Consider the following 13,438-nt stretch of genomic DNA (forward strand, 5'->3'; position numbering starts at 1 on the left):
ATTTATGAGACAGAAACAGACTTATAGATACAGACATCAAATTTATGTTTACCAAAAGGGATAGGGGATGAGGAGGCATAAATAAGGAGTCGGGGATTAGCAGACACATAATACTATATACATAATAGATCAACAACAATGTTCTACTGTATAGCACACTAGAATATATTCAATATCCTATAATAAACCAATAAAAAATATGAAAAAGAATATATATATAGGTGTAACCGAATCACTGTATACTAGAAACTAAGAGAACACTGTAAATCAACTATACTTCAATAAAAAAAATTTCTGCTTTTTCTAGGAAAAGAAATTCCAGGAAATTTTAGGAAAGTCCTCCTTGAAAGGCCCCTTAGGAGTTGAGAAGTAACTACTTCCAAAGGGAAACACATTTAACAAACTTTTAAAGTTATAGTGTGTCAAATCAAGGTAACATTCAAGTATTTTTTAAGATCATTTACAATAAAATTATTTTATTGACCTCCAGTCGTTCTTCCAGATGTCACTTCTAAAATAACATCATTTTTGTCATATTTCTCCTTTGGCAGTAGACTCTGGAAAAGCTGAAAAAGGGAGAAAAATCAGTATTAGTGTGTATAGTTTCCATGGTATGCTGTTATTACTTGAACTTAGATAAGAGATTCCCAAATATTAATAAAATCAGTAATTAATAAAATCATAGATCATCCCAAGAGGTCTTGCTTTAATAAGTAGACCTAATTAGGCCTAAGATAAGCAACCAATTTACATTAAACAATGAAGTTACTTGTTGGGATAGTTTCTACAATGCTATCAGATTATCTCAATTTTCTAAAACGCAGAAGTTCAGATCAAAGTCCAGGGTTCCATTCAATTTTCTTCAGATTCTGCTTCTAGTAGTCCTGAACAGTAGCTTCTTTCATCTAATGAAAGAAAGCTTTCAAAGTCTTCATATGGAGAAAATGAGGACTTTTCATATATGATTACATGTTCTCTCCCGCAATAAATGCCAGTGCCAGGCCATGCCCTGTCTTCTCAGCAGAGTTGCTGTTTAAAGAGAAGATTGAGGACTCCCAAGATAAGGCTCAAATATCTCCTCAGTGTAATAAGAAAAAGAGGGACTTTCTGATAAAGAAAGTAACCAATTTCCCTCTTAGGAAGAAAAAGGAAGCAGCTTTATTTTTATTATTACTAAAAGGTCTTTCAAATCAAACTGAAACTACCCAGGTATCATGACTCTTCCTACTGACAGTTTTTGAAATAGTCCATCTCTGCTAGAAATGTTATGGCCTGATGGAGAGAATATTAGACTAGGAGTCAGACGTCTGACTTCTGTTTTTGACTAGCTGTTTCCATCAGGGAAAAAAATATTGATATCTCTACCACATCCTCCTCAACCCCTCAAAAAGCCCTTCCAGAGATTATTATCATACTAAATGAAGTAAGCCAGGCGGAGAAAGACAAATATCATATACGTTGCTTATCTGTGGAATCTTAAAAAAAAAAAAAAAAAAGGAGACAAATGAACTTATTTACAAAACAGAAATAGATGCACAGACATAGAAAACAAACTTAGGGTCATCAAAGGAAAAGGGGAGGGAAAAATTAAGAGTTCAAGAGTTGGTGATAAAAAAAAAAAAAAAGAGTTGGTGATGGACAGGGAGGCCTGGCGTGCTGCGATTCATGGTCGCAAAGAGTCAGACACGACTGAGTGACTTAACTGAACTGATAATACTATATATAAAATAAACAACAAGGACCTACTGTATAGAAGAGGGAATTATACTGAAAATTTTGTAACAACCTATAAGGAAAAAGAAGCTGAGAAAGAAGATATATATGTGTGTGTGTGTGTGTGTGTGTGTGTGTGTGTGTATGTAACAGAATAACTGTACTCTACACTTGAAGCTAACACAACATTGTAAATCAACTGTACTTCAATTAAAAAGAAAAGCCCATCTACTGGATTCCTAGAGTAGGGAAGACTGAAGGTAGGAGGATGGCAAACACGACAAAGGGGAACATAAGATGCAGTGCTGTATCTTCATTTTTTTTAGACAATCCATCCACTGAGCTAGAAAGGGCTAAAGACTTACATTAATCCATTGTCTCTACAGTCTTGGATTCCTTTCCATAATTAACCTAAGCAGCATGAACCACTCCCTCTTTCTAAGACTTAAAAACCCTGGACTCCTCCCCTTGTAGAAGTATATTCAGCTTTGGAATACTATTGCCTGGAGGTAGGGGGCTTGTTCTTTTCTTTGCCATCACAATCTCTTCACTCAATCTCATTCTGTTGTAAATTACAGCACTAAACCCAACATTATCAATCTTTCTAAGAGAAGACTTAATAAAACTGGTGTTCAGAAAGTACTTTAAGCACCAAAATATAATCTAGCAAGAACAGTATTCCTTTATATTCACAATATTAGGTTCAGTTTACCTCTTAAAACATACCTCACTGTATAACATGTTGATTTTCTGAGCAATGGTTTTCCTCTCTTCTAATGCAAGTTCTCGTAGCTGTTTTTCATCTTGTTTATTCAGACCTACAAACCATCAAATAATAGTAAAAATGTTCAAATACTCACCAAGAAACTTTTAAATAGCTACCTAATCTCAATCTACTGAATTTTATCTTGTGAAGGCAAGGGATTATAAAAAAGAACTATTAACAATAGTTAGAGAATATCAATTAAGTATTTGGTAAGTATGTCCAAAAAACTTGGGTGAAAACAAGTATAATCTTGCTCCAAAGAGCTGGTGATATGAATGTCTATAAGTAAATATAAAAATCAGTGATGAGGTCTTCCCAACCCAAATAAGCTGTTTCAGAGTAAACTGGGGTGACTACTTGTCTAAAGGTCGCAGCCATTGGTTAGCACACTGAGGACTCTAGCATGGCTAGAACCTCCATTTTTTTGTCAGAAATAAGAACTCTTAAAATTTTGAATGCTCTTAAAAATGCTCATCCTTAGTAAACATTTTTTAAAAACACCACATGGGTCAAAAACCCACACATCTTGGCGACCTCTGCTTTATGGAAAGAATGGTTCTTTTCACATTTCAAAGCAGAAAATTAAATCCTGGAACTCACAGAACAAGCTCTCAATGAGATAGTGGCCAAAACAGGGTGAATCCCATAACCTCTGACCCCACTGCTTTAGATGCCTAGAGACTGATGTGTGCTAAATGAGGTAGACATTTTTGATTCTTAATAATTAAAAACATTAGAAATGAAGACTCATAAAAGACAGAAGGCTCTTTAAAATCCTTCTCTAATCATGGAAGTCATCAGGGTCTGGTGGAATTCTATGTCTCATTCCGTCTTTCAACATTTAACACCGGCTCTAGTTGCTGGGGACCCGAGGATGAATAAAACACGGTTCAGATCTCAAGGGGCCTAGTCTGCTGGCAAAGATGGACACACTCAGTTCGTTACAAGAGGTAGTGAGAGCGGTGCCACTGAGGCCTGAAGGGTGGTCTAGCCGAAGAGTCCTAAATAAGGTGCCATCTGAACTGCATCACTTCCTGTTGTGTGTGTGTGTGATCTCAGCTCCCTGACCAGGGATCAGACCCGCACCGCCTGCACTGGGAGGTGACGTCTCAACCACGGGACCACCAGGAGGTCCCTGGCCTCAGTTTCTAATTATAAATGGCCTGTTGCAGAACTGTACCATCACTGCTGGCCTCACCTTGTGCTCGTAAGCCTCAGACGGTAGCCAGGCTGCCATGACTCAATGTGTCGGCTGGGTCAAAGGTGTACCAGAAAAACCTGCTGATTTGCAACCATATAAAATTACTTTTGTGGTCTTTTATTCCTAACTGAACTGTAAAATCCAACCTGTAAAATCAGTTTCACCAGATTCAATTCATTCTCAAGAGATCCAAGAGTCTATTATACCCTGTGATTGGTGCTGTAGGAAATAAAAATAAGGCACAGGCCCTGTACTTGAGGCTCAGGGAAAGGGACTGAAGTTAAGACAATTACATAAAGGATCAGAACACAAAACAGAGAAAGGTAATCATACTTGTTTTACAGAGGGGAGTGAAGCCAAAGTATGATATTCAAGCCATACTTTGTAAGTGGACTGAATTTCAAGAAGATGAAATTGGTGGGTTAACAACATGAGCAAAGATATGGGATGGTCTGAGTACATCCAGGAAATGGCAAATTGTCTATTTTGGTCAGAAGATAGAACATGCAAAGGGAATTAATAGACTACAGAGACTGGTGGGGGTCACTCTGCGGGGACTCTTAAATGCCAAGCCAAACAATCTATATTTACAAGCAATGGGATTTACTGAAAATTCACAGCAGGAAAGTAGTATAGTTAAGGTTGTACTTAGACTGGGAACCCCTCATAGCTCAGTTGGTAAAGAATCCGCCTGCAATGCAGGAGACCCTGGTTTGATTCCTGGGGCAGGAAGATCCTCTGCAGAAGGGATAGGCTACCCAACTCCAGTATTCTTGGGCTTCCCTTGTGGCTCAGCTGGTAAAGAATCTACCTTCAATGTGGGAGACCTGGGTTGGGAAGATCCCCTGGAGAAGGGAAAGGCTACCCACTGCAGTATTCTGGTCTGGAGAATTCCATGGACTGCATAGTCCATGCAGTCACTAAGAGTTTGACATGACTGAGTGATCACTCACTAGGCTGGAAAAGCTTGGAGATGAGACTACAAGTTAGGAATTTATTGTAGGCATCTTTGACGAGCTATAAGGAAGATGTAAAGCAGTGGAAAGAATCGGAGAAGACTCATACAAGATATATTACAGAGGTAGACTCTATATTGGACTTCGAATCCTTGGGCAGTGAATAAGAGTAGTAGCTGTGGAATCTCATAGATTGGGTTCAAATCCCTGCTCCTCTCTGGACTAAGTGACCTTTGGCATTTTAACCTCTCGGTTTCTTCATCTATAAAGTGGGAATATTAATAAAAATTCCTACCTCATAAGGTCATTGTGAGCATTCAAATGAGATTAATATTTGCAAAATACTTAGCTTAGTGCCTGGCACATAATAAGAGTTAGTAAATGTAGCTATTATCACTATTATTATAAAACAGCAGAACTGTAGTAGAAACTTTAGGAGCAATCTACTAATTGAATCTACTAATATTGCATGATACAAACATGGCTGAAAGAGTTTGTGTCAGTTTAATTTGGAAAACATTTAGTAAGCTCCTATTATGTGCAATAGGATTCGATCCCTGGTTTGGGAAGATTCCCTGGAGAGGGGAATGGCAACCCACTCCAGTATTCTTGCCTGGAAAATCCCATGGACAGACGAGCCTGGCGGGCTACATACAGTCCATGGGGTCGCAAAGAGTTGGACACGACTGAGTGACTAACATGCATAATATGTGCAAGCAACTTTCCCAAATAATTACAAATTTGAGAGGAATTATCCAAAGGAGTAAAAAATAATACACATTAAAAGAGGTGAGAAGGGCTTCCCTGGTGGTCCAGTGGTTAAGAATCCGCCTTGCAATGCAGGGGGCACGGGTTAATCCCGGGTCTGGGAAGATCCCACACGCTGCGGGGCAACTAAGCTTGTGCACAACCGCTGAAGCCCAGAAGCCCCAGGGCTTGTGCTCCACAAAAAGAGAAGCCAGCACAATGAGAAGCCCGTGCACCGCAACTAGAGAGCCGTCCCGGAACTAGAGAAAGACTGTACACAGCAGGAAACACCCAGTGCAGCCAACAATAAAATAAATACCTAAAAGTTTTAAAAAATATATCCATATTAAAAAAAGAAAAGAGGTAAGAAACTCACAGGACCACTAATAGAAGGCAGAAAAAGGTTAAGGGTTTGGACATCCAGGACTTTACAGGTGTAACTGTGACTGGCTGCAATATTGTTTAATATCTCTAAGGCTTAATGAAACAGGATGATACAGAGAATAAAGCTTATAAACTAAACTAAACGCTAATAGCAAAGTAAGTGTTGAATCCCAGGTTAATCCATTATACTTTTTTCTCAACTTCTATATATTTTGGAAACTGTTTATAAAAGAAAAATGTTAAGACAATAATATTGAGATACTAAAATTGAAAATTAACACCTCTCACATTATGTATATAAAATTAACCCAAATAGATCAATGACCTAAACATAAGGGCTTAAAATATAAAACTCTTGGAGTAAAACACAGATCTGAATCTTTGTGACTGTGGGTTTCTTAGATATGGCACCAAAACACAAACAAGAGGGAAGAAAAAAAGATGAACCTCATCAAAATTAAAAACAGTGGTGCTTCAAGGGACGACGCACAGAATGGAAGAAAAATTCTGAAAATAATGTATCTGATAAGGAAGTTGTATCTATAACATAAAGAACTCTTACAACTCAATAATAAAAAAGACAACTCAATTAAAAAATGGGCAAAGGATTTAAAGAATCGTTTATCCAAAGGTGACATACAATAGGTACATTCATCAGAGAAATGAAAGTCAAAATCACAGTAAGATACCATCTCACACACTAGGATGGCTAGAATCACAAAAGTGGATCACAAAGATTGGAGAGGATGTGGAGAAACCTGAATTCTCATACATGGGAGATGGAATGTAAAATGGTGCAGCCACTTAGGAAAACATGTCAGGCAGTTCCTCAAAAGATTAAACCTGGAGTTACCACACAACAATATATGTCCACAAAAAAACTTGTACACAAGTATTTGTAACAGCATTGTGCATAGTAACCAAAAAGTGGAAACAAATCAATAACCAACAGCTGATGAATGGATAAATAAAATGTGAGATATCTATACAATGGGACATAATTCATCAATAAAAAGAAATGAAGCCCAGAAACATGCTCAACGAAATTGAACCTTAAACATACCCTAAGTGAAAGAAGCCAATCACATAAGGTAACATATTGGATGATTCCATTTATATAAAATGCCTGAAATAAGTAACTGGGTAGAGACAGAAAGTAAGGCTGGTAGGGATGGCGGGATTGGGATGAAATGGCTAAAGGGTGCAGGGTTTCCTCTGAGGGTGATGAAACAATTCCCGTACTACACGAGCTCTCTGATGGGGTAGAAATTGTAGTTTTGAGTCCATGGTATGTAGCATCTAGGACAGTGCTCAACAAAGATCTATTCAATAAATTAAAGCTTCTGAAAAGGTCAGTATTCAGTCTCCCAGACCTTAACAGCATCTCGGCGAGTACCATGAGGACCTCAGTCTCATAGTAGGAGTTACTCTTTAGTAACTGTCAGACACCCAGACTACGGTACAAACCCTGTCCTTTCCAATTGCAGGGCTTATTACTTGTCGGTTTTTTAAGAGCTCGAGTTCAATATAGCTTTAACTTAGAGACTCAATCCTGTACTTGTACACACACACATCGTTTACCTACTTTTACACATTGATTCTAATTCTTCAATGGCTTGTTCAGCCTCCTGAATTTCTTTGTAAATGACTGCAAGCGGGGCCAGCTCAGCATGCCGTCGAGTCAAGGACCTCCGGTCCCCTTTACTGGCAGAGATGTGTTGCAAACAACGATCAAGTGTTTGGTACTCCTTACTCAGGTCCTCCATATATTTTTGTAGTGCTTTATGCTTCCAGAGCATGCTGGTATCTTGATGACAGTATCTCCTGGAGCAATTCGTATTTAACAGACGATGGAGAACGTGATTCCTGTTTCGCCTAAAGACCCACAGCCTTGTGTCAAGAGGGATCTGTGTAAGCTGATGAGAATGGTGATGGACGTGGCACTGGAGGTGACCATTAAGAGACAGATGTCTAAAAAGCCAAGCAAATAGGTGATGATTCATCTCAGCATCTGAAACAAAATAAGTGCAAGTTGAAAAATATCAACTCCATAGACCGAAAAACTAGAAGGAACCTCAAGCAATCTAGCTCAGTTCACTGCCTCAGCCGGCTCCAAACACAGTCCCCAAATTCAATAATCCACAAAGGAAAACGATTCTTCAAGTCTTTGAATCAAACAAAATAAATGAAAACAGCACTGTTTTCCACCCACTCACCATATATAGTTAACTAAGGCAAATGAGTAAGAGTATAATGAATAAATATATCAATAGAATAGGTTGTATCACCTATTTCTTATAACATATCAAGAATCTAAAATTGAGTGTGTGAATAAGCACAAGTACAAAATAACCATGCAAACTTAGGTGGCTCACATATTAACAGATTTTTTAATTTGAAAGAAATACTACTTCCTTGTCTAATACTTTAATTTTAGGTACCCAGATGCCCAAGGAGTCAAGTAACTTAATCATGATTATTCATTCTACCAGTTTCAGGCAGAGTTGAGGTGAAGGCAAGTTGCCTGTTCAGAGCTCAGTGTTTTCCATTCCTAACTATGCAATCTCTCTTCAAAGATGCTTCCCTTTTAGCTGAGATTCAATGGAGAAAAACATTACATATTAATAGTAAAAAATGTAGAAATTTAGCTTAAAAAAAAAAGACAATGAAGCTAATTATACTAAATGAAAAAAGCAGATTCAAAAACAATATATTATCAATTAGGTTTTCAAAATTTCTACAGTATACGCAATACATGGATTTATGGGGACATCATACCTCATAATTGAGGAAGATTTTTATTTTGAAAAAGGAAAACTAGATAAAAATACACACCAAAATCTTAATATTATGGTCTCTAGTTGTGAGATTATGGATACTCTTTCTTTTCCCCCTACTTTTTAGTGTTTTCTGAATTTCCTATACATGCAGCACATAGTATTTTTACAATCAAGGGAAAAATTACATAAAAAATTACAAGTTAGGTGAATTTGGCTGTGTCCAATAACTATCTATTCTCCTTCCCTCTAACAGAGATAACTAAAAGAGCTAACAAAGGTACACAGTTGTGATTGTTGAATAAGAAAGGGAGAAGATAAAATGTTCTAAGAAAAATACTTTGCCCCTAGAATCCTGAGGTTTGAATTTGAAATAAGGGTCAAAACTGATCAGAATCAACCTTTATTATCTCCAGTGTTCTTACTGTGCTAGGTGTTATTAATATATTAGTTCAGTTTATCATTGTAAGTCAGCTAACTTGGATATCATTATTTCCTAGGAAACAGAATGGTGTCTAAAATATTCAAAGTTTGCAGGGTTCTGCTAACAAAATGTAACTTAATCACACTCTAAAGAGGGCACCAATGTCCAATAGCCACAAATGCTAGTCCTCCAACAGGAGTTACTACTCGTCTTCACATTGAGACAGGCTGGGACCCGGGACCCCCTTGGTGAATGGCTACCATGCTTGCACCTGGACAAACACCTCCAGGAGCAACAAAATAGGAAGAACTATCAGGGACTTAAAATAACTGCATGCATGCGCAGTTGGAGCAAACTCTGAACTAGATACAGAGAGCAAAAAGCCCAACTGCCACCTCCCAAGAGCCTGAAGAGCTAGGAGTACAAGCATGGTACTGGGCTTGACCCCTCAAAGGGATGGACAGACCACTTAAGCTACCCCCGCTTCTGACCCTTAGACACGAACAAGCTTGCCTATCTCTCCCCACCCCCAGCAAGTAAGCAAGGAAGCAAACTTGTTCTGGCTGCCCCCTGCTGTAGCAGGAGCCTCAATAAAGCCTTGTCTCAATTTCCTGACTAACCTCTTTACACTTTCTAGTGATTAAGGTGGCCAAGAACCCTGATGGGTAGCAACATCTAGTCTCCATCACAGAAGGTGTGTCCATTTGAAAAAGGACAGAGGAAAAAATGGCAAAAAGATTTTTGTTGAAACACTTCTAGCTAGAGTTCCTCTTTAGGAATAGTTAGTAGAAAGGGGAGGACAGAGGATGAAATGGCTGGATGGCATCATCGACTCAACGGACAGGAGTCTAGGCAAACTCCCAGAGATAGTGAAGGGCAGGGAAGCCTGGTGAAGGGTCGGACAGCACTGAGCGGTTGAACAAGTGAAATACCTCTCTAGGTCATGAACTTCAATGCTAAGTAACCCCCAGGACCTTCACTCTCTAGGGTTATCCATACTTGAGAACTCCATCACCCCTCACCCCCTCGCCCCCATACACAGAGTTAACAAGATTAATCTGAAATTCTAGGAACTCTCAGCCTCTGCAACTCAGAAGCGACATTAAGGCGGCACGAGGGTATCACGTGTAAGTTACGCTGTGTTACTCGGTATCAGGAATGATCCCATATGGAGGCACCATGGGATGGGAAAAAGCTAGAGAAAGAAAATAGACTTTTTGGATCAGGAAAGAGAAATGAACTCTGAGTACTTAAAAAAAATTAAGGACACTAGGTTTCCTTACTGAAGTCGGAAACTTCTGTGATCCACTACATTTCAGCCCAGCGGTCGCCGGATCCCTTTCACCTCCGGGTTCACCCAGTCTGGGTTAGAGCCCGACCCCGCCTCCTCGGGCGTCTCCACTCCTCTGCGGAGAGGAGTCCTTGAGTGTGCGCAACATAAGCTAACAGAGGAAACAACAGAGAAAACGATACAGCAAGAAAACTCCCCACGAGACGGCCGTGGGCTTGCTCATCTGGAGTCGGAATCCAAAGTGTGGCTTACCAGGGGAGGGAGAAAGGAGGTGTGCGGGGACCGGGGGCCCGCGTGTTGAATGAACCACGACTCCCGGGAGCGCCGGCCCGGGAATCATGGGAGTTGTAGTTTCTGTCCGACAGGCGCTCCGCCCCCAACCCCCTAGGCCGAAGGGGCAGCTTCGTTTTCACAGCTTCAGGCGAGCTCAGAAGGGAGGTTCTCTACAGTTCTGATTAAGAGCTCAAGATATACAAAAATTTCCTTACATGTGGAGCCACTCGAGCAGAGATTCCAGATTTTTTTTTAAATGAGGATTCGAAAGTTTACAGGATTCTGAACGTTAATAGCTGTACTTTTCAGCTTTCCTTGCCTGAGAGAATACCTACTGGCTAGTTGAGACTGTACATGTGTATCTTTAAAAAGATCATGCCAGTGCTCAGATAGCGAGTTGTGTTCCACTCTTTGTGACCCCCATGGACTATAGGCTTCCAGGCTCCGGTGTCCATTCTCCAGGCAAGAATCCTGGAGTGGTTGCCATTTCCTCCTCCAGGAGGTCCGCCCTACACTGGTCAAGCCCTGGTCTCCCACATTGCAGGCAGATTCTTTACCACTAGCACCACCTGGGAAGCCCTAAATGTCGTAAGGAGGATACAAAATATGGGAGACCATATATAATTACAAGTTAGTGACTTTATATCTGTTGTATATGCATAAACAGAATTTGGGGGCTCAATTTAGGTTTGTAAATCATGAGTTAAGTATAGCATTAAAAAACATAAATAATAAACAATTCCAGCAAAATGCAAATATATTGCCTTACTTTAAAATATTCAAGTAGGATACTTATTTACATTGCAGATCACATTTACAAGTCATTTGAACTCTGTGCCTCAGTATTTCCTCCTGAAAAGCAGAGGCAACAAGAATTCCATATTACCAACTTCACAGAATATTTTCTTAGGTTATGAACATAAATATAAAAAAGGGAATTAGGCATAAATATAAATATCTAACATTTATTACCTATTTTAAGGTATCCACTTCTACCAACTACATATTGGATACTATTCTAAATGGCTTAAGTCTTTTATTTAACTTAATCCTTACAACAACCCTAAAATAACCCATTTTGCATAAGAGAAAACTATAGCACAGAGAGTTTTAGTAACTTGTCCAAGGAAAAGAACTAGTGATAGAGCTTACCTGTCTTGATAATCTATGGCTCTGAAGCTCTGATACTAGCTCCCTCCTCCAGAAAAAAAAGAAAGGAAAGCATTCATTCATTCAGTAGATATGGAGCACTAGTTATGTGCTTCTCACTGTTCTAGACGTGAGAATTTAGCAATGAATAGAAAAGACAAAAGTCTTTGACCTCACAAATTCCAGAAACTGAAACTGAAAGCCACTCAGTCCTGTCTGACTCTTTGCGACCCCATGGACTCCTCCAGGCAAGAACACTGGAGTGGCTAGACATTCCCTTCTCCAGGGGATCTTCCCAACCCAGGGATCGAACCCAGGTCTCCTGCACTGCAAGCAAATTCTTAACCAACTGAGCCACCAAGGAAGCCCCACAAATTCCAGAGGAACCACATAAACAATTTTCCTAAATTATTCAACAAAATCTTTTGACTTTTTATTTTGATATCTTATTCAAATATATAACTTAAGTAGTACATTTAAGGCTTTTTTCTTAAAAAATAAACCTTAGTGCTATGGACTGAATTGTAACCCTTCCAAATTCAATTTATTAAAGCTAACACTGCTGACAAAGGTCTATATCGTCAAAGCTATGGTTTCTCCAGTAGTCATGTACAGATGTGAGAGCTGGACCATAAAGAAGGCTGAGTGCCAAAGAATTGATGCTTTTGAACTGTGGTGTTGGAGAAGACTCTTAGAGTCCCTTGGACAGAAGGGAGATCAAACCAGTCAAGCCTGAAGGAAATCAACCCTGAATATTCACTGGAAGGACTGATGCTGAAGCTGAGGCTTCAATACTTTGGCTACCTGATACAGTGAGCCACCTCACTGGAAAAGACTCTGATGCTGGGAAAGATTGAGGGCAGGAGGAGAAGGGGATAACAGACGACGAGATGGTTGGGTGGCATCACTAACTCAAAGGACATGAATTTGAGCGAACTCCAGGAGATGGACAGGGAAGCCTGGTGTATGCACTTCATGGGGTTGCAAAGGGTCAGACATGACTTAGTGACTGAACAACAGCAATGCAAATACATAACTTAAGTAGTACATATAAAGCTTTCTTTTTAAAAAATAAGCCTTGGTGCTGTGGATGAATTGCATCCCTCCCAAATTCAATATACTAAGGCTAACCTCCCAATATGACTGTACTGGAGATAGGGCCTTTAAGGTGATTAAGTGAAATGAGGTCATATAAGTGGAACCCTATTCTGATATCTTACAAAAAGACACCAGAGTCTGCATAGTCTCTCTCGATTCCCTTCTCTTTCACAAGAAGTGCAAAGAGGTCACGTGAGCAAACAGCAAGATAATAGCCACCTGTAAGTCAGGAGAAGAGGCCTCAGAATGAAACCTACCTTGCCAGCACCCTGCTCTTGGACTTGCCAGCCTCCAAAACTGTAAGACATTTAATATGTAAAAATTTATTGTGATGTACATAAAACTTTATATACTTTATGTTATTTATCTATTTTAAAAATCATTAAAAAGAATAAACATTGTTTTCTACTCCATGTTTTTTAAAGAAAGTAATGTGGCTACAATTGTATTAATTAGTATGCAAAGATGTCCACAATATATTTAGTAAAAGAGGATTTTTAAAAAACTTATCAAATTATTCTATTTTAAAAATATATATGATGTATATTTACTTAAAAGTCTGGTGGAGGGTTCAGTGGTTAGGACTTCTGCTTTCACTGCTGTTGCCCCAGGTTCAATCCCTGCTCAGGAAACTAAGATCCTGCAAGTCATTCGGAGAG

At 39.3% G+C, this 13,438-nt stretch overlaps 1 protein-coding gene across 3 annotated transcripts in view; it reads right to left on the minus strand.

The window, feature by feature from the left end:
- Nucleotides 1-13,438, minus strand: part of MTRF1 (mitochondrial translation release factor 1) — a 53,253-nt gene that overhangs the window by 26,830 nt on the left and 12,985 nt on the right. For 2 of the 3 annotated variants that reach the window (XM_065902312.1, XM_065902314.1), the window contains exons 1-4: nucleotides 10,252-10,399; nucleotides 7,353-7,778; nucleotides 2,440-2,531; nucleotides 485-566 (exon numbers count right to left, since the gene is read on the minus strand). In XM_065902312.1, the coding sequence (XP_065758384.1) occupies nucleotides 485-566; nucleotides 2,440-2,531; nucleotides 7,353-7,770 (592 nt within the window). In that variant the 5' untranslated portion in view covers nucleotides 7,771-7,778; nucleotides 10,252-10,399. Of the gene's footprint in view, nucleotides 1-484; nucleotides 567-2,439; nucleotides 2,532-7,352; nucleotides 7,779-10,251; nucleotides 10,400-13,438 lie in introns of those variants that run through there. The other variant, XM_065902313.1, reaches the window with a different exon arrangement.

This window comes from Muntiacus reevesi, chromosome 11, assembly GCF_963930625.1.
Source record: "Muntiacus reevesi chromosome 11, mMunRee1.1, whole genome shotgun sequence".
Lineage (NCBI taxonomy): Eukaryota > Metazoa > Chordata > Mammalia > Artiodactyla > Cervidae > Muntiacus > Muntiacus reevesi.